Raw genomic sequence first — 20,997 nt, 5'->3', positions numbered from 1 at the left:
TGGAGGTTCTCCTGTAGTGTGTTCTGTCCTGCAGTAAACCATACTATATTAGTGGCGCAAAACTGCTAGAGTCCAGTTATTTCAGTTCAGTGGTCCTAACTACTACAGTCCACTTTAGTAGCAGAGACAGAGATGTCTCTCTTCTGTTGATAAAATTCTTCAATTAGTATATAGTGCTTCAGTATCCATAAAAGTAAAAGTGTTCTTAGAGGACTATGTGAGAAAGTATATGTTGTCAATGTGTGTACCTAAGTTTGGGGACCAGAGATAGACTAGGACTTCTCTTGGTGTACCGATCACCCCGCTGCCCAATGGAGTCCCTAACTGAGCTGACGGACTTGGTCTCGGGTTTGGCGTTGGAGTCTCCTAGGCTTGTGGTGCTGGGGGACTTCAATGTCCACTATAGGACCAATTTCTCTGGGGCGGCTCAGGAGTTCATAGCGGTCATGACAACTATGGGCCTATCCCAAAGGGCCTTGGGAGCGACGCAGATTGCAGGTTGGATGCTTGATCTGGTCCTCACTCTGATCAGGGTGGTGTTCCTTGGGTGGGACTCCTGTGATTTCCCCATTGTCATGGATGGACCACCATCTGGTTAAGGTTGGACTCACAGTCACACCCCACCTTTGCAGGGCGAGGGGCCCTTTAGAATGGTCCGCCCAAGAAGATTATTGGATCCAATAGGGTTCCAAGAAGTCTTGGAGGGATTTAGTGTTGGCTCTGCTGGTGATCCTGTTGATGCCCTGGTAAAGAACTGGAACAGCAAATTCACCAAGGCAGTAGACATGATCGCACCTAAGCATCCTCTCCGAACCGCTTCAAAATAGGCCCCTTGGTATACGGAAGAACTACGGGGGCTGAAGCGGCAAGGTAGACGACTGGAGCATGAGTGGAGGAAGACTCGATTTGAATCTGCCAGATTACAACATAGAGCAGATTTGAAGATCTATGCTCTGGCTATACGGGCGGCAAAGAAGCAATCCTTTTCGGCCCGTATTGCATCTGCAAGTTCACATCCGGCAGAGTTGTTCAGGGTTATGAGAGGACTAGTGAGTGCCCCTCCTCCCTTGAATCAGAATTTAGAACCATCTATTACCCACTGTGATGTGTTTAATGAGCTTTTTGTGGATAAAATCTCTTGTATCCAGGCCAACTTGGATTTAGACTCCACAATTACTGCAGTGTCTGAATTGGAGGTGTCCAGTGACTCCTCTTATGTGGTTAGACTGGATCAGTTTCAGTCCGTGATTCGTGAGGATATGGACAAGTTGCTTGGAGCGATGCGGCCTACCACCTGTTCTCTTGACCCTTGCCCGACATGGCTAATACTATCTAGCAGGGAGCCTGTTGTAGAAGGCCTAGTAGAGATCATAAATGCTTTTCTGAGGGAGGGCAGGATGCCTCTTTGCCTTAAGGAGGCAATTATTAGACCACTTCTGAAGAAGCCTGTCTTGGATTCCTCAGAGTTGAGCAACTATAGGCCTGTCTCCAACCTTCCGTGGCTGGGCAAGGTAATTGAGAGGGTGGTGGCCTCCCAGCTCCAGACAGTCTTGGAGGAAACTGATTATCTAGACCGGTTTCAGACCAGCTTTCGGGTAGGCTATGGGGTGGAGACTGCCTTGGTCGGCCTGATGGATGATCTACAATTGGGAATTGACAGAGGAAGTGTGACTCTGTTGGTCCTTTTGGACCTCTCCGCAGCTTTCGATACTATTGACCATAGTATCCTTCTGGAGCGTCTGAGGGGGTTGGGGGTGGGAGGCACTGTTTGCAGTGGTTCCACTCTTATCTCTCGGGCAGATTCTAGATGGTGTCTCTCGGGGACTGTTGTTCTTCAAAAACTGAACTTCGATATGCTGTCCCTCAGGGCTCCATATTGTCTCCGATGTTGTTTAACATCTACATGAAACCACTGGGAGAAATCACCAGGAGATTTGGTGCAGGGTGTTATCAGTATGCTGATGACACCCAAATCTATTTCTCCAGGTCAGCATCATCAGGAGAAGGCATAACCTCCCTAAATGCCTGCCTGGAGGCAGTGATGGGCTGGATGAGAGGTAACAAGCTGAGGCTGAATCCAGATAAGATGGAGGTACTTATTGTGTGGGGTCGGAACTCGGGAGTTGATTTTGATCTGCCCATTCTAGATGGGATCACACTTCCCCAGAAGGAACAGGTACGCAGTCTGCGGGTGCTTCTGGACACAAAACTCTCTCTGGTGTCCCAGGTTGAGGCTGTGGTCAGACGTGCCTTTTATCAGCTTCGGCTGATACGCCAGCTGCGTCCATTTCTTGAGATAAATGACCTCAGAACAGTAGTACATCTGCTGGTCACCTCCAGACTTGACTAATGCAATACGCTCTATGTGGGGCTGCCTTTGTACGTAGTCCGGAAACTGCAGTTAATCCAGAATGCAGCAGCCAGATTGGTCTCTGGGTCATCTCAGAGAGACCATATCACTCCCATCTTAAAAGATCTACACTGGCTGCTGATAGGTTTCCAGGCAAAGTACAAGGTTTTGGTTATAACCTATAAAGCCCTAAACAGCTTGGGCCCTGGGAATTTAAGAGAACACCTTCTTCGCTATGAACCACACCACCCATTGAGATCATCTGGAGAGATTTGTCTGCAGTTGCCACCGGCTCGTCTGGTGGCTACTCAGGGATGGGCCTTCTCCATTGCTGCCCCAAGGCTTTGGAACACACTTCCTGCTGAAATAAGATTCTCCCCATCTCTTACAACTTTTAAAAAGGCATTCAAGATGCATTTGTTCACCCAGGCTTTTAATTAGACATTGTTTTAATTGTGTTTTAATAGTTTTTACATTTTAAATTTTAATGTGTTAATCTTTTTATTAGTTTTTATTGTCTTGTAAACCGCCCTGAGAACTCACGTTTTGGGTGGTATTCAAATGTGATAAATAAATAAATAAATTTATATAAGATCTACATGCCAGATATATATTCTTGAAGGGGGGAATTCAGGGCCAGAAGTTCACTTTGGAGGTCTATATTTGTTGCCAATCACAGATTAGAATTTTCCTTTAATATTCTAATTATTACAAGTATCCAAATACTGAGAACTATTTATGAAAGAATGTAAAGAACACTTCTTTGCACTTTCAAAGAGAGAAGAAAAACCAGTGATGGTATAATTCACTAGGACATCAATATCTAAGATACAATTGAAATACATTATTGAAAACTGAGAGGAGAGCCTCTCCAAGAGTTCGACTAAGAGTGAATTTTGTGGTCTTCACTATTTCTCCATTGTACAAAAGATGCTGACCCAATCCCCAAACTGTGAGACCACCATCTTCGTTGCTGGAAGGAAGATGTTACCTTCATACTGTGCTGAGTTTCCAAGACCAGTTTGCTATGGCAATGCTCCAGCTCCTCTTCTAACTTCTGAATCCTTTGCTGGAACTGTGTCCTGTGTATGGAAGCAGAGAGAGATAACAGAGTGTTGGGGAAAGTTTCCTGCAAATCACAAAAACAGAGTGAAGCCTATTCTGGGAAGAACACAATCAGATTTGGGGAGGTGAGCCAGCTTTTCTACACAAAAAACCAACAACCTTTTTTCTTCAAATAAACTAACAGGAGGAGGGGAGATTTTGAGGGGCTGGTTTCTCTTTAAAGGAGAAGTCCCAGTGTGTGTGTGTGTCTGTTTGGTTTTTGTCAGGGCTAGCATTTGCCAGGGTTTGCTTTGGGGGCTCTGTGGCATTTAGTTGTTGTTTCTCTCTACCTGGAGAGGGAGGAGTCGGCTAGGGCTGTAGTGAGTCACACCTGGTGGGAGGGGCCAGATTCCCATTGAGCCACATTCCTTTTTCAGTTTGAAGCCTACTCTCTGTATGAGGTGAAGGCCAGAGAGCTTAGTGGACAGGGATAGCAAACAGGGCATTGGAGTTCTGTGTGGAGTTTAGTGGAGGAGCCTAAAACGAGTCCCCTTGATCACAAGGAACCCAAGTGGGAAGAGAAGGTAAGTACTACTCCCTTCTTCATATTCTTGGGAAAGGGAGTTTAAACTATTAAATAGCTGACCAATACAGCTAAGACCTAACTTTCTAATAAACAATCTCCAAATACTCTGAATAGCCAACAAAACCAGTTATGAAGCTAGAAAGCCAGCAGGGGAAGGGAAACTTCTAAGTGTATTGCACAGAGTACCACATGTATGACTATTTGCTCCATGGGCAGAAGTCATGCATGTGTGCTCGCTGCAAGGAGCTTCTGGCTCTCAGGGAACAAGTTTGTTTCCTCGAGGTGGAAGCTCAGAGAGGTATGTGGGCGAGACCTTCAGGGATGTGGTAAAGGCACCCCACTTCAAGGCTGATAGCTCCTCTGCTGTCAGGGAGAATGAAGGTCTCGGGGATGGAAGACACCAGTCTGAGGAAGAGGGAAAGGTTCCTTTAGAATGGACCCCTTCCGTGGATGATGAGCTCATATCCTCTCACAAAGGTGATACTCCTCCGGGGGGTGGGGGCCTCCATCTAGTGGGCGATTCAATCATTAGAGGTATAGAGAGACCAGTCTGTAGACTGCACAGTGACTTGCCTGCCTGGTGCGAAAGTTGCGAACATTACGCGGTGTCTAGATAGCCTGTTAGGCAGTGCTGGCGAAGAGGCAGTTGTCGTGCACGTTGGCACCAATGATATTGGGAAATATAGTTGGGAGGTCCTGGCTGATAGGACACCCCTCCCTCACCAGGAGGCCTAAGGTAAGTCCAGGGCCCTCAAGGTACCATTCTCAGAAATGCTACCTGTTCCACACACAGGGTCAGCGAGACAGGCAGAGCTGAGCAGTCTCAATGCGTGCATGAGACCCTGGTGCTGGGAGGAGGGATTTAGATTTGTTAGGCATTGGGCAAGCAAAGCCTGTACAAAAGGGATGGGCTGCACTTGTACCAAGATGGAGCCAGACTGCTGGTGCTTAAAATAAAAAAGTCGCAGAGCAGCTTTTAAAATGACACCCGGAGAATAGCCGATGGGAGCTGAGAAGTATCCGGTTCGGCAAATGACATCCCTTAAGGTGCGAGGTTGTAAAAGATTCGGGGGGAATGAAGGGGACAGAGCAGAACCACATAAAGGACAGACAGAAGGCTGTGCTAGCTGGTCAAAGAGATCAAACAGACTAAAGGAAAACAACACACACCAGGTAAGAGATTCAGCATATATGCTGATGCCAGAAGCCTCCTAGCCAAGAAGGGTGAGCTGGAGTACTTGGTTGCTAATGAAGAAATAGATATTGTGGGCATAACAGAAACATGATGGAACAATGAAAATGAGTGGGACACTGTTATTCCTGGAAATAAACTCCACAGAAAGGACAGGGAGGGGCGCCTTGGAGGGACAGGGAGGACAGGGAGGGGCGCCTTCTATGTTAAAGAAGGAATAGAATCTAACAAGCTAGAAAACCTAGGAAGTCCTCCACAGAAACCCTGTGGGTGACAATACAAAGCCTGAAAGGAACTGTGCTACTGGGGACCTGCTATTGCCCTCCAGATCAAAACGCTGAGAGTGACTGGGAGTTGCAGAAGGAAATCAGGGAGGTGTCAAGGATAGACAGGGCAGTAATAATGGGTGACTTCACTACCCACACATAGACTGGGTAAATTCACAGTCAAGTAATGACAAAAAGGTCAAATTTCTAGATACGCTGAATGACTGTGCCCTAGAACCAACCAGAGAGAAGGCAACCTTGGACTTAATCCTGAGTGGCACCCAGGACCTAGTGCATGATGTCACTGTCATGGACCCTTTAGGGAACAGTGACAATAGTGCGATCAAATTCAGCATATATGCGGGGAGAGAATCACCAAGGAAGTTTAACACAGACTCTTTGGATTTTAGAAGAAGAAACTTCTCTAAAACGAGGAGCATGGTGAAAAGAAAACTGAAAGGGAAAATCAGGAGAGTCACTTCACTCCAGAATGCATGGAGTTTACATAAAACCACAATACTAGAAGCCCAGTTAGAATGTAAGCCAAAAAGGAGGAAAGGTACCACCAAGACCGGGAGGATGCCAGCATGCCTAACAGGTAAAGTCAAGGAAGCCATAAAGGAGAAGAAGACTTTCTTCAGAAATGGGAAGGCCTGCCCAAGTGAAGAGAACAGAAAGGAACACAAACCCTGGCAAAAGAAATGCAAGGTGACAATAAAGGAGGCAAAAAGAGAGTTTGAGGAACTTTTAGCTAAAAGCATCAAGAGGAATAACAAAAACTTCTTTAAATACATCAGATGCAGGAAACCTGCCAGGGAGGCAGTTGGACTGTTAGGCAATGAGGGAGTGAAAAGGAGGATATGGAAGTTGCAGAGAAGCTAAATGAGTTCTTTGCATCTGTCTTCACGGCAGATGTTACTGACCGTATACCTGTTCCTGAACCGGGCTTCTCAAGGACAGAGGCTAAAGAATTGAGTCAGATGGAGATGACTCAGTGTGCTCAATTGTCCTGTGAAAAAGGCTAATTCCATGCTAGGGATAATTAGGAAGGGGATTGAAAATAAAATGGCTAATATTAAAATGCCCTTATACAAAACTGTGGTGCGGCCACACTTGGAGTACTGCGTATAATTCTGGTCACTATACCTAAATAAGGACATTGTAGAACTGGAAAAGGTGCAGAAGAAGGCAACCAAGATGATAAGAGGCCTAGAGCATCTTCCTTAAGAGGCAAGGTTACAACACCTGGGGCTTTTTAGTTTAGAAAAAAAGACTGCTGGAAGACATGATAGAGGTCTATAAAATCATGCATGGTGTGCAGAAAGATGATAGAGAGAAATTTTTCTCCCTCTCATATAACATTAGAACCAGTGGTCATCCCATGAAATTGATTGCCAAGAAATTAACAAAAGGAAGTACTTTTTCACACAACACATAATCAAGTTGTGGAGTTCTCTGCTACAAGACATTGTGACAGCCAATGGCCTGGATGTCTTTAAGAGGGGTTTGGATAACTTCATGGAGGAGAAGTCTATCAACAGCTACTAGGTTGGAGGGCTATAGGCCACCTCTAGCCTTCAAGGCAGGATGCCTCTGGATGCCTGTTGCAGAGGAGTAACAACAGGAGAGAGGGCATGCCCTCAGCAGCTGCCTGTGGGCTTCCCAGCCGCATCTGGTGGGCCACTGTGTGAAACAAGATGCTGGACTCAATGGACCTTGGGCCTGATCCAGCAAGGCTGTTCTTATGTTCTAGTCTTGAATACAAATCTATTTATTCCACAGAACACCTGAGGCACATACCATTAGAACATTAATTTGTAACACACCTTGAACATATGGAACACTAGGCTATTATTCAGACATTCATATGAACTGTTTTCCACCCTTAAACAATTCTTATTTTGTTCCCATGCCTGTTTGTTCAAACATCCTATCCAAAGTAGATAGTTTGGATTTTCCCATCGGAATAGTCTAGTTAGATGTCCTATTACTTTTGCAAAAGTGTTTAGACAGCTTTTTTGTGTCACGCCCCTCTTCCATTTATCCTTCCCCCAGCTGATGATTACCTTTCTTCCCTTATGGAAGCATGATTTAGTCACACTTAAGCAATTCAAAGTAATATCAATTTCAACAGGAGAGAGCTAGGCACAAGCTCTCTTTCATTTCTTAAATCTTTCATTTTGAAACCAAGTGCTTAGCTGAAGCCAGACTGTGCCTCCTCTCCCCACTCATCATTTCTAAAAACTTTGCATTTGGGTTGTTTTGTTTGTTTTAAATCTGGAGACCATAAATTCAGTTCTGTGGCTGGCATAATATGCAGGGCTACATCAACAGAACTAGCCCTGTAATGCCATAAAAAGACTGAAGCTCAGCCCTCATGGACATGTTCCTGGAAGTGAAAATGAGATGCAGAACAAGGCTAAGGTACTCTAAAGCTCCAGTGTTTTTTGTGGCACTGTAGGGCTTCTTGTGGTGATGTAGCCCTGTGTATCATGTCACTTTACAGCCACTGTAACAAGACAAGGTTATCTGGTGCTAACCTACATACTAACAAACTGAGTCTAGTACAGGTGTGCAACTCTGATAAAATACGAGGGCCAGTTACATTCACAGCTTAGTTCCATCAAATCCCTGGAATGCCAGACATATGCAAGCCCAGTTACCTATCCTTCCGCAGGCCAGCAATCTCCGAATCCTTGCGCCCCAGCTCAGTTTGCACCTTCTCCAGAGCTACCTGCATTTTGTTGTGAGAAGCCAACACATTTTCTAGCATTGTTGTCATTTTGAAGTTATCTTGTTTTGCTTCTTCCACCTTGCGTCGTAGAGTTGCCACCTAAAGCACAAATCAAGAACACAAGTGAGAGATTAATCTCAGCAATGGTTACTTTGGATCACTGGTTATTCACTACTATTGACAAGCCACAGCTCAGAGGCAGGGCATGCGATTTGCACAGACAAATGTCCTAGGTTCAATCTCTGGTGTATCCACCTCCGCCCAAGACCTTGGAGAGCCACTGCCACCAAGAAGAGTAGTCTTGGCTAGAGGGACCAATGATCTTGGTTTCCTTCATCCTGAATACTACAACTACAACTACAACAAGGACCTTCAGATTGAAATTTAGCAGCTCTGGAAAAAGAAAACAATAGTGGTGCCAATAGTTGTTGGTGCAGTACCAAAAGAACTTGAACACCATCTCGACACCTTGGGCACCAATAAAATTACAACACACTAACTACACAGGGCTACACTACTCGGGACAGCACGAATATTACAACGATATCTTTAATTCTTCTTTTGCTATCCTAGATCCTTGGAAAGGGCCCAAAAATTAAAGTACCAAATCCAGTCAATAACATCTGATAGACTGTGTGTAAATAGCTTTTTTAAAATCATAAAATAATAATAATCAACATTTGTGTAATACTTTCCCTGATAGTGGTTCACATGCATTTTCTCTCACTGCAAGCCTACAAAGGTTTACTGAGATGTAAGTCTCGCTGGCTGAGATCCAGAGCATCACACCAGTAGCATGCCAGGAAGATGCACTCACAGGATGGAGAGCTTTCCCAGCTGTGTTATGGAGAGAGCAATGCCTTTTGACAATCTGCTCTACATCTTGATATGCCCTGTGTCACCTGGAAATATTCCCTGAGGGTTGGGCATTTGCAGGTGACAGAGGCACTTCCCAAGGCAGCTTGGATGCATTTTACTGGTGCTACCGGTAGGCTGTTCTGGATGTCAGCCACTCTGTTTAATGGGGTTTACTTCCAGGTAAATGTGTATAGGATTGCCATCTAGGTGATCCAGCCTTCTCTCATTATTCCCATACTGCATGCATGGGGTGGGCAATTTGGGATTACATAAGGCGACAGAGAGTCCACACTCATAACCAGCTCTGTAGAGATTCTTTGAGGCAGGAGATTACAATGGTCAAAGCAAAAAACCAGCCAGCTCAAGATAATCAAAACCCTTCTCCAGATCCAACTATTTTTAATAAGCAAGAGTCTGAGTTCTTGCTCTCCGCATCAGACTTGGTTTCTTCCACCCTCCTTTTGTTCACTATTGAATCTAAGGCAGTCTGTTTCACTTCACAGTCAGTTCTGAGGTATCTGCATCCTGCTGCTGAACAGACTAGTGACCCTGACTGAGCACTGGTGGCCTCATTCCTTGTAGGTGGACCATGTGTTCAAGATGCCACTTTCTACACCTGAGAAATATGCCTCTGTTTGGTCCTCTAAAGGTTCTGTTGTACCAGATGAAGAATGCTTTGACTGACCTAGCCAATAGGCCTAGTCACAAATGGACCTCCCATATGAAGGCTTTAACGCTAACACAAGGGTGGAAGGCATGGGGACTAAGAAGAGCCTGGCTGGGAATCAGGGCACTGATTCTTCATGAGGCATGACAGGTATCCCCTTGGTCCACAGCCATTCCCAGAGAAGGAACAGAATACGGCATTAGGGCTGCAGCCAAACCACAGCCATTGTCAAGACTGAAATTAATAGTAATAAAATTAACAGAATGATGGTATTCAGCTGCCCAAGTATTTATGGTTAAATACACAACTGGTCAGAGTCTCCTCATTTTTATGCATAATAATTTTTATTATTTTGTTTACATTTATATCCTGCTCTTCCTTCAGGAAGCTTCTGGAGAGGAGAACTGTTCTTGGGGTAGCAAGCATGACTTGTCCCCTTAGCTAAGCAGGGTCTGCCCTGGTTGCATATGAATGGGAGACTTGATGTGTGAGCACTGGAAGATCTTCCCCTTAGGGGATGGAGCCGCTCTGGGAAGAGCAGAAGGTTCCAAGTTCCCTCCCTAGTTTCTCCAAGACAGGCTGAGAGAGATTCCTGCCTGCAACCTTGGAGAAGCTGCTGCCAGTCTGTGAAGACAATACTGGGCAAGATGGACCTATGGTCTGACTCAGTATATGGCAGCTTCCTATGTTCTTATGTTCCAGAAGGTTTACCAGGCTCTGAAAAGAATGGTTTCTTTAACAATGCCCTCAAATCAATAACAGTGATCCTAATTCAAAAACATAATTAAAATTTACAAAGCACCTACAGTTTAGGAATTACTGCCTGACATACTCCTCTGTATCATGACTGGAGTGTGATGGTTACTAGACAAGACTGGTCAATGTGCTTCACTAAGAAGTCCAGACAAAACTAAAAAGTAACTACAAAAAGTGGCAACTTTTATTACCTTGTGCTTCCCTCTCTCTTCTATGGCACTTATTTGTCCCTTAATCTTCTGGTTCTCTTTTAATGCCTCATCACGGGATTGGACTGCATTAGAAAATTCTTCTTCTGTGCAGACAAGGACAGACTGTGTCTTTTGGGGTGGTGGGAAGAGAAGACACTGAAATTATTTCCTTAAATGCCAAGAACTGGTTCTAAGGATAGGATAAATACCCACCTCAATCATTTGGATATCCTCGGTCCATAGATTTTAAATTAGCTATGCAGATAAATATAAGGCAGAGATAGATATACAAGTTAGCCCACTACAATCATTCACCAGTCCATCCTCCCACCCAAGCACTCTAATCCAAACATACTTCCCCATTAAAAAGCAAAAGAAGTTGGATGTTCATCAAAAATGCTTTGTGACAGGAAATAAAAGGGGGCCAGGGTGCATAATGTCCTGTTCTGTCCTGTTCACAGTGACAGATTATGAGAAAAATCAGCATAGTCTTCCAATTACCAAAGTGCATTTCCAAGGTAGTTTAAAAATAATAATTGCATTTTAAAATTTTTAAAATAAGATTGTTTTAATTATGTTAACATTTCAACTACAATAAGTTCCCCCTTTTTGAAATAACCTAGTTTAAAATGAAATCTGAATTTATTGTAATGATATCTCTTAGAATAATGGCGGAGGGGGAGGGCGTCTTTGCCAGTCATACTGCATAATTACATATGCTTATGTACTTATATGATGAAGGTCAGAGACTACTGCCAAATCATCACAGATACCACCCACTGATCCATCTGGATGACCTTTTATTCCAATGTTGCGTCTAGATCGACCTGATCTCTGTAACTAGCTCAGAGTCAGTACTCTAAATATAAATATATGTATGACACTGTCAAAGAACATGAACATTTACCATCCATCCCATGGAGAAGACTGAACTACCCAATAACAACTTTTTATTGGAGTAGAACAGGGCAGTTATGATTCCAGCCAACAAGTGCCCACAAAAACCTGTCACGGCTGCAGGTAGCAGGAGACACTCTACTTGGAAATACACCAGGGGCTTTTCCAAACAACGAATGAATTCAGCTTCTCTACACTTAGGCTATGGGGGAGTCCATACGAGCGAACCATTTACAGCGATGTCAGGACAGTGACAGAAGGTGCCATTCACACAGCCAATGGCATTATTCTGCTTTGGTCCTGACTATTTGTGGTTACTGTGCATTATACGCGTCCTTAAAAAAGTAGCACTTACATTAAATCAACAGGATTTTATGTTTATAGCAACTAATTAGTATGGATTTCTATTTAGGAAGTACCTAACTTGGGAGCTAGGTTTGTGGTAGCAAGCATGAATGGTTCCCTTGGCTAAACAGGATCTGCCCTGGTTTGCATTTGAATGGGAGGCTACATGTGTGAGCACGGTAAGATATTCCCCCTGAGAGGAAGAGCACCTGCCTGCTTGCATGCAGAAGGTTCCAAGTTCCCTCCCTGGCATCTCCAAGAGAGGGCTGAGAGAGAGATTCCTGCCTGTCAACTTGGAGAAGCCGCTGCCAGTCTGTGTGAGCTAGATGGACCAATGGTATGACTTGGTAGAAGGCAGCTTCCTATGCTCCTAACTAATAAATGGAAAATGTTGATTGAAATAAATGGCTTCAATTTATTTATTTATTTGGTTTCTATACTGCCCTTCCAAAAATGGCTCAGGATGGTTTACATTAAAACAAAACTAAAATCAATTAACTATTAAAATCAAAAACTGTAAAAACAACATAAAAACATTATTAAAACAAAACAGTTTTTAAAACCCTGGAAAGCCAGACCAAACCTTTGGCCTTTGGTTCATCAAGAAAAAATTGAACTTTTTTCTTGGTGAACTAAATTGCCTTGAATTAAATCAATCCTCCTTTCACATTCTACAAAGCTTGAAACATCTATTTTAGCCTGTTGCCGAGACTCAGTATGAATTGGGAAGGAGGAGAGGACAAATCTCACTCATGTCCTATTTTAGTACACATCTTACTATTGTACCCAGCAGAAATAAGTTAAGAGTACTCATAAAAAACTAGATGTTAGGGAGAAGGTTTTAGTTTAAGTCTTCTCCCTCACATGCCAGTTTTCTGTGTGAAGTGAATGTTTTGTATGGAGGAACATTCAATCATACAAGCCTCTGCCTGGCTGCTGAAGTGGTCCGACCCAGACACACATTTACTACCTCAGTAAGTGTGCTCGTCATTGTGGCTTTAGGAATACTTTGGGAAATGACACCTTAGCCGTAAGTCTAGCAAGAATCAGAAGAGTTTGAAGGTCATTCAAACTTTTTTTAAAATAGGTGGCTTGATGAGATTTCTCAATGTCCTGAATAATTAAAAAAGGAGGAAATCGTAAATAATTAAAGCACTGATCTCAATTTAGACAAGAGCTTTGGAACAGAAGAGGTTTCAAAACACATCCTATGGGTAGCTGGAGAACCACTGTATCTGTTTTCTTGTACCTTTTCATTTCATGCTGCACTTCAGTTATCAAATCTGGATAAACGTCTGCCTACAGTCTTCTAAATAAGCTTTGCATCTAATGCTATTCAATATATATTTGGGTACGCACACCTCTGTGCTGCCAGCATTCTATTGTTTTGCACTCACCCTGTGGAGATCTGTTCCCTCACTATCTACATTCCACGTGGTTCTTAATAGTTTGGGGTCAATGATCTCATGTCTATCCTCCAGCCTTCCTTCCACATCCTTAATATCTGCGATGAGAGTCCTTGGAGAGGCTCTGGGATTATCACCACACTCCGAGGCACACTCCCTTAGAGGCAGATCCGTCATGAAACGAACTCTACGCGCAGAGGGATGCAGAGTAGGGCCTCGGACACGGAATCCCTGACTGCCCTTTATGTCACAGGCCAAACATGATCTAAAATGGTCACTGGATTTCTGCTGCTGGGAACTTTCGGAAGGCTTTCTTTTTTTAAGCGGCATTTTTACACACGTTGTTTAAGAAGGAGAAATGAAAGACTTGGAGAAGGCACAGCACGATAAAAATGAATGCCCAAAATGTCTGTTAAGTATTGGCAAGGGCTCCATTTGCAAATATTGACGATTATCCTGGCCTTTGTGTTACTTTATAAGCTTATTATGTCACTGGGAGAGTCCGAAGGAAGCCATTTTAAATCTGATTTCCCCCCACTCTGGATGGCTGTTCAGTGGAGATGAAATGCTCAACAGCTCCTCTTATTCAAAGATAAATCAACATGTGTTCTCTCTGATATCACAGAAACCCTGAGACATCACTGCACTCCATCTGTGATGTCATGAGGCCCCTCCCACTGGTGACCCAAACCAGAGTAGAACTGCTCATTAATCCAGTTTCTAGAATTCAAAACTAGCAGTTGTAAGTTAATACAGTTTGGTAAGTAGGCTGAAATTCCACTGATTCTGCCTCCAGCCTTCTAAATGACTTTTGTACCTCATGTTGTTCCATATATCTTTGGTTTGGATTCCTCAGCAGCGCAATCACTCCTTTCCTGATCTTTTAACTGTAACTCCCACCTGAGTAATATGGAAATAGTAATACTGGTCTACCTTACGATCTTTCTGTAACCTTTAGAACAATCCTGTATATGAAGCATGTTGAATAAGTAGTCTTTATTCAGAGCTTTCTCTAGTAAGCTGCAACGTTTTTATTCAGACACTGGGGGTTACAAAGCTTGGTGGGGGACAGGACGCTTCTGCAGGACAAGAGATGGCTTCTGTGTGTATATATATATATATTGGCCTCAACCTGCCAGATGATATTCTTGGCATCAGAGAGCAGCATCCAAGCACAGGTTTTTGGATGGCCTAAGCTGGTGATGTGTTTTAGAAAACCAAAGCAACTCCATTTTGCTTAGAAAACTAAATTCTAACTTAAAGTAACCCCAGCCAAGCTCAGGGACATCACGGCCAACGTCACTATCTCTCTCCACTAAAATGTATCTATGAAACTTGGTTCTCACAGGGTTCTCACTGTTCTTTTGCTGACAGTTAAGAAAACAGGATGTAACCAAATAAGGAGTGACACTAGATGAGCAATGAATCATTCGCATGCATACTAGATACTTAGTTCACCATTTTGTTGCCACGTATACTATGTCTAGGGTATCAGCATCATTCAGATTGTTTGTATAAATGTAAGATGCACCTATAACCAATTTGTATTCAGCTTGAGAGCGTAAAGCCCGCTGATTACCTGTTGCTACCTGCAGGGCAATAAACGCCTCTAATTGATTCCCATTGAGTCTGTTTGATTGGCTAAAAAGTGGACCCAAGGACGAACCGGAATTCACATCACTGGGAATACTGATATCTTAATGGAAGCAAGTGCCTGTTGCTTGCCTTCTTTCAGGCTAGCTCAAGCCCCTGCAATGGCTTCAGGGCTGACGTAGGGGTGAGCAAACGAACCTTCCTCTCTAGCCCCAAAGCCACTGCAGGGGAGCTGGAGTGTTTTTTGCACAGGAGAAAATCACAGCTTGCTGTATTCTTCCCAAGCCCAAGGGCTGCAGTCCTACATTGGCTTTGGGGATGAAACAGAGGATGCAAGCTTCATCTACTATAAGCCTTCATGATGGCTTTGAGAGCTAAAAGAGGGTGCATGTGACAAGCGGTCTTTAGTTCAGAAAGCACTCTGCAGGGCACCTTAAACTCAAGAGGAGGGCAAAGAAAAGCTCTCTCTTTGCCCTTCCCTTCTCCACCAGCAAGTTCTTTGCAGATCTCTACAAAGGGTCAAATTGCACCATTAATATCCTAAAAGCTAAGAGGAAAAATATTAACCCGATGATGTTACAAATGAGACTGAAGTTAAAATCCCAGCCCAGACACACATAACATCCCAACAGTTATATTAGGCAGGCCTTGCCACACTAGTCCAGCACTATGATTCTCTGATTTGTCAACACTTATCCTCTTTGACAAATATATAGAATAAAAACAAATATAGTCCACTGGCTGGACCCATTCTTGTCCCAAATATGCACACTCTAAATTAACAGAAAGGCAATCTGGTTGTTTTAGTACCTGTTTTAGCTGTGCTTCCATCCTCTGCATGCTAATTCTGACGGAGGCAAGTTCTGTATTGGCCTGAAATTTGCAACAATAAAAAGCTGAAACAAGGTCTTGGTTTTTGGTAATGCCAAGGGAGAGGCCAAAAGAAACCAAGAATCCACATCCACCCCTTTTAGGCCAAATATACAACTTTCTCAGAGAATCCATTTCAGGAGCAAACAATTCTTCCTGTTTCCCCCAGAAGCTGACTGTGCAGAGCACCAACTGGCTGGCCTACATGACAAGCATAAAGTCACCCCACCCACCTAGAGCAGTGTTTAAAAACACCCACCAAATGGATTGGCTAAAAAAAGCATTGAATAAATGCTTAACTGGATGAACATGCCAGATGTATTATTTTAAAAAAGCAGCACTAGATTAAGAGTCAAGAACGTGTGTTGAGCGAAGGGGAGGGGGGGACAAAAGCACTGGTTTGTGTAGGTAGACATGTCTGTATGAACCTAATATGTCCTCTGTGGTTCTAGAGTACCTGATTATATTTGGTCTCCAAAGCAGTATACCGCTTGCGAAGCTGACTATTTTCTGAATGTGCATCTGCAAGGGACTGCACATCCTCTTCCAGCTGCTGTACTCTAACCTAGGGTAAATAAAATAAAATTTATTTCGCTGCTTTAATGATGTATGACTATTTTGAATGTGCATCTGCAAGGGATTGCACATCCTCTTCCAGCTTCTGTACTCTAACGTAGGGTAAGTTAAAGAAAGGTGCATTGGGGTTATCCTTCCCACATGCTCCCAGGCAGGACTAACTGAAAGTTGTTACAAGCCTTAGGATCCCAGGCAGGATAACCTTGCCCAGAAATGTGACTAGCAACGTATATAACTGGTATCCATTGAGAGACATTCATAGAATGAAGTATGAAAAAACAGTAGTATGAAGAAACAACCCCAAACAACAGGGTTTACTTCAGAGTAATCTAAAATTTTCCATGGAGTAGGCAAGGATGCCACCTGGGAGGGCCGAGATGTCCTTGGAAGCCTTCATGGTAAGTGAACCAATGCTCCTTTCTCTGCTGCCTGGAGCAGAGGACATCTCTGAGTGGGACATACCACAGCTCTAGCCATAACACTCTCTGGGAGGGAGCATCCTTGCCTACTCTGAGGGAAGCACCTGCTGAAGCACCCTATGACCGAATGCTGCCTGGGAAGAGGCGCACACATTGATTTTGTAGTGCTTTGTGAAAGTCGATGGTGCCTTCCATGTGACCACCTTGAAGATCTCCTGCACAGGAGCATTTGTTGAAAAAGCAGCAGATGTGGCTGCCTCCCTTGTGGAGTGTGCCAGGATGTGTTCTGGGCGGTACAGATGTAGAGACTCGTATGCTAGCGAGATAGAAGCACATATATACCTGGCAATAGTTGGTGCTGACATCCGATCGCCCATAGACACCAGTAGAAAACTAACGAACAAAGCCTCTGTATGTCTGAAGCCCTCCGCCCGTCTCAGATACATATTGAGACTTCTCCTAACCTCCAGTTGGTGCCATGCCCATCTCTTTGCATGTACTGGTCTAGGACAAAAAGATGGTAATATGACATCCTGTGAGTGGTAAAAAGAAGATGTCACCTTAGGCTGGAAAAAGGGGTCCGGTATGAGGCACACCAAGTCAGCCGAAAAGACCCAGAGATTCTTGTGCGTGGACAAGGCGTGCAGCTCTGAAATCCTGCATGCAGAAGTAACTACTATCAAAAAAGCTGTCTTGTATGATAGAACTCTCAGCGGTATGGATCGTATTGGTTCAAATGGTGATGCCTGTAGTACTCTGAGAACAGTGTGTAAACTCTAAGATGGGAACCAATGGACCACCATTGGCAACAGAAGATTTGATTCCCTCAGAAACCTTTTTAGATGTGGACCTTCCCTCCAGTAATCAGTACCTTCCCTCCAGTAATCCCTGAGATGAGCCCAGCAAGCGATGCTGCCTGACGCCTCAGCATGTTAGCCTTTAGCCACTTGTCCACGTCCTCTGGAAGAAAGGCTAGGAGATTTCTAATCATCACTGTGCCATGGAAAATTGCATGTCTGACCAACCAACGTAAAAAAGCTCTCCATGTGTATTAGTAAATGTGCTTTGTTGAATCCCTCATGGAAGCCAACATGGTAGTCAACACACTGTCCATATTGTTATAAGTGAAGGACTTTGCACTGTCTCTTGTCTCAAAGACATGGAGAACAGACTAATCTAGAGGGCTAGAGGGTCAAGACATAGGTCATCCCTTCTCTACTGCTCTGACACTATCCCTTTGGAATGTAGATTGCTACTCTCAGGGGACTTACTTACTTCCAGCTACTTCCTTCCTCTCTTCTCTCCCTGTTCCTTCTACCTTGCAACATGCAAGCTCCTCTCCCTGCACCATGTGTGCAGAGAAGATGCAGAATACATCTGCATCCAGCTAGCTAGCTAGATTAGAGATCCTAACTCCTAACTTTCCTATCTAGAATGGAGTTATTTAATAAATGTCATATATATTGATTTGAAACTATGAACTGGCTCCAAGTTACTTTACTCTCAGCATAAACGCATGCCTAACTAAATCCGCTGTGTTGTGCCTCTGTGCACTCTGATATAATGAAAAAGGGTCTCTCTACCAGAGAGAATTCCCAACAAATATAACCATGCTGTCTCAATATTCTCCACTCAGTCTCCAGGCAGCTAGCTGTAACCAGCCTAGATCGTGATACTCTAGTGAACCGTGATGCAGTAGGTCCGCCGACACTAGAAGAAACCAAGCTTCCTCTGTGGCCATGAGAAAAAGTTTAGGAAACCATGGTCTCCTGGGCCAGTATGGAGCTACAAAAAATGACTTGGGCTTTGAGCTGTCAAACTCTGCGTAGGAAACGGCATCAGAGGGAATGCATACCGAAGACCCAATGGCCACTGTGTCGACATAGAATCCACTGCCTCCACTTTTGGTCATGAATAATGAGTGAAGAATTTGGGGAGTTGTGTGTTGAGAACCGATGCAAATAGGTCAACCTGCGGCATTCCAAAACGTTCCATGATTCTCTGGAACGCTCTTGGGTTGAGCACCCACTCCCCTGGTAGGAGTTGTTCCTGGATTATCGAGTTGAAATCTCCCTGGACATGGTGGGCCATGAATGTAGATTGGTGATTCTCTGCCCAATGCATAATCAGTCTGTAGTGATCTCAATCTGGTCCCACCTTGCCTGTTTATGTGGGCCTTTGCAGTTGTGTTTTTGGTCCTGATCAACATGTTTTTGTGGCAAATTATGTCCTGGAACAACAATAAGGCCAGATGAATAGCCCTCAGTTCTAACCAGTTGACGCTGTGTATGGAGTCTATCGTGGACCATTGTCCCTGGGCTGACCAATGTTGACAATGCGCCCCACATCCCATCTTGCTGGTGTCCGTTGTAACAATGACCTGGGGTGGGTTGAGGAACTCCTTTCCCCGCTGAAAGTGATAATCTGTTAACCACCACTGAAGTGACTCTAGAATCTGCTGAGGTATTGACACTGTTATGTTGATCTTCCATGCAACAGGACTCTGAAATGGGACCAGGAACTATTGAAGAACTCAAGTGAAACATGGCCCACAGCATGGAATCCAAGGTAGCCACCATTAAGCTGAGAAGGTGCATTAAGGATAGCAGCCTGGCCTCTCCAGTCCATAGTACAGCTGCTACCACCTGTTGTAATGCTTGTAAGCGCTGCTCTGGCAAGAAACACTTGTCCCTTTGAGTATCTATTTGTACACCGAGGTGTAATATTTGGTAGGATGGTTTTAAGCGGCTCTTGTCTCTGATTACAAGGAACCCGTGTTGGTCCAGCATCTGTAGGGTTAACTGCAGATCCCTTGAGGCTGCTAGGATAGACGGAGATTTCAAGAGGAGATCGTCTAAATAGGCAAAGATACGGATGCCTTCTAGCCTCAGGTCAGGTGTGCTATGAGTGGGGCCAGTATCTTGGCAGGGCTCTGTACTGATAATGTACCCCACAGTACTTGAAGCGCAGTAGGTGTTGACTGCCAGGCTGTATTGGCATATGTAAGTATGCCTCCTTTAAATCTATGGATGTTAGTTGGTCTAGATATTGTAAGGCCTCTGCTATGGAGCACAAAGATTCCATGTGAAATCTGCACTTTGAGACCCAACGATTTAGGGACTTTAAATCCAGGACTGCCCTGAGGGACTTATCCTTCTTGGGCACTGTAAAAAGTATTGAATAAATTCCCTCACCATGTTGAGAAGAGGGAACCAACTCTATAGCATTTATGTACAGAAGGTGTTGTATTGTGCCCAGCAGACCTATATGCTTGACAGGCCAATGTGATTGTGGTGTGGGGAGGAGTCTGCTGGGAGGAGTGGTCATCAGTTCTATTTTGTAGCCTGTCCCAATGGTATTTAAAACCCACTGGTCTGTGGTCGTTGCTTGCTGTGTCTGGCATTAAGCTGACAGGTGCCCCCCCCCCACCGACCTGCGAGAGGTAAGTAATTGTTGTTTCCGGGGTTTTGGTTGGCTTGCAAAACCTTGCCGATTCTGGTTGGATGCTCCAGCCCCCCATTGCCTGTTCCATTGGGGGTGTTGAGACCTAAAGTCTCTGTCCCTCCCCCGAAAGGAGGGTCTGAATAACTGAAAGGGCTGGAATTGAAATTGGAATGGCCTCCTGGGATGGGGACGTTCCTGACAGAGTGACACCAGGGGCAGAGGCATAGTTCTACATTTTTCCTTTGACTCCACTTATACCTCCTTGAGGGTCTCCTCTCCAAACAGCTTCACACCATCATAAGGAACAGCAGCCAGATTTGCTCTGGATGCAGCATCTACAGGCCAGTACTTCAACCATAAGTTACACCTTCCCACTACAGAAGCCCTGGAAGCGAACTGTAGGGCATCCAATTTGGCATCTAAAACAAATGTCTGAACTTTTTGTATTTTTATCAATTTATGTCTGAGGCTATTTATATCAAGTGGAGATCTTGAATAATCATCCAACCACACTACTGAAGCATAGGACAACAGGGATGCTGCCGCCAATGTCCGGATAAAGAAGATGCCACCGTTGCCTGTCTAATGGATACTTCTATACGCTTGTCATTTTGGTCCTTAAGGGCCAATTCCCCATCTCTAGGTAACAGTGAGCCAGATAACAGCACCACCATGGGTGCATCCATAGGAGGGATCTTGAACATATCGGCTGCCTCTTGTTGAAAGGAATAATATTAGCCACCACCACAGATTTTCAGTTAGAGGCTGCCAGTAACCATTCCTCCTTAACTGAGTCAGCAAAC

At 44.3% G+C, this 20,997-nt stretch overlaps 1 protein-coding gene across 6 annotated transcripts in view; it reads right to left on the bottom strand.

Annotated features, from left to right (window-relative positions):
• The window catches only part of CCDC150 (coiled-coil domain containing 150), a 63,511-nt gene that overhangs the window by 9,664 nt on the left and 32,850 nt on the right, over window positions 1-20,997 (bottom strand). For 4 of the 6 annotated variants that reach the window (XM_053277129.1, XM_053277081.1, XM_053277091.1 and 1 more), the window contains 5 exons: window positions 16,213-16,320; window positions 15,696-15,758; window positions 10,645-10,773; window positions 8,102-8,271; window positions 3,342-3,432 (listed from right to left, as the gene is read on the bottom strand). In XM_053277129.1, coding sequence (XP_053133104.1) covers window positions 3,342-3,432; window positions 8,102-8,271; window positions 10,645-10,773; window positions 15,696-15,758; window positions 16,213-16,320 — 561 coding nt within the window. The remainder of the gene's footprint in view (window positions 1-3,341; window positions 3,433-8,101; window positions 8,272-10,644; window positions 10,774-15,695; window positions 15,759-16,212; window positions 16,321-20,997) is intronic. The other 2 variants (XM_053277101.1, XM_053277111.1) reach the window with 2 other exon arrangements.

The sequence above is a fragment of the Hemicordylus capensis genome, chromosome 1, assembly GCF_027244095.1.
Source record: "Hemicordylus capensis ecotype Gifberg chromosome 1, rHemCap1.1.pri, whole genome shotgun sequence".
NCBI classification, from domain to species: domain Eukaryota; kingdom Metazoa; phylum Chordata; class Lepidosauria; order Squamata; family Cordylidae; genus Hemicordylus; species Hemicordylus capensis.
Note: the sequence above shows the minus strand (reverse complement) of the source record. Positions and strands in the feature narration are given on the sequence as shown.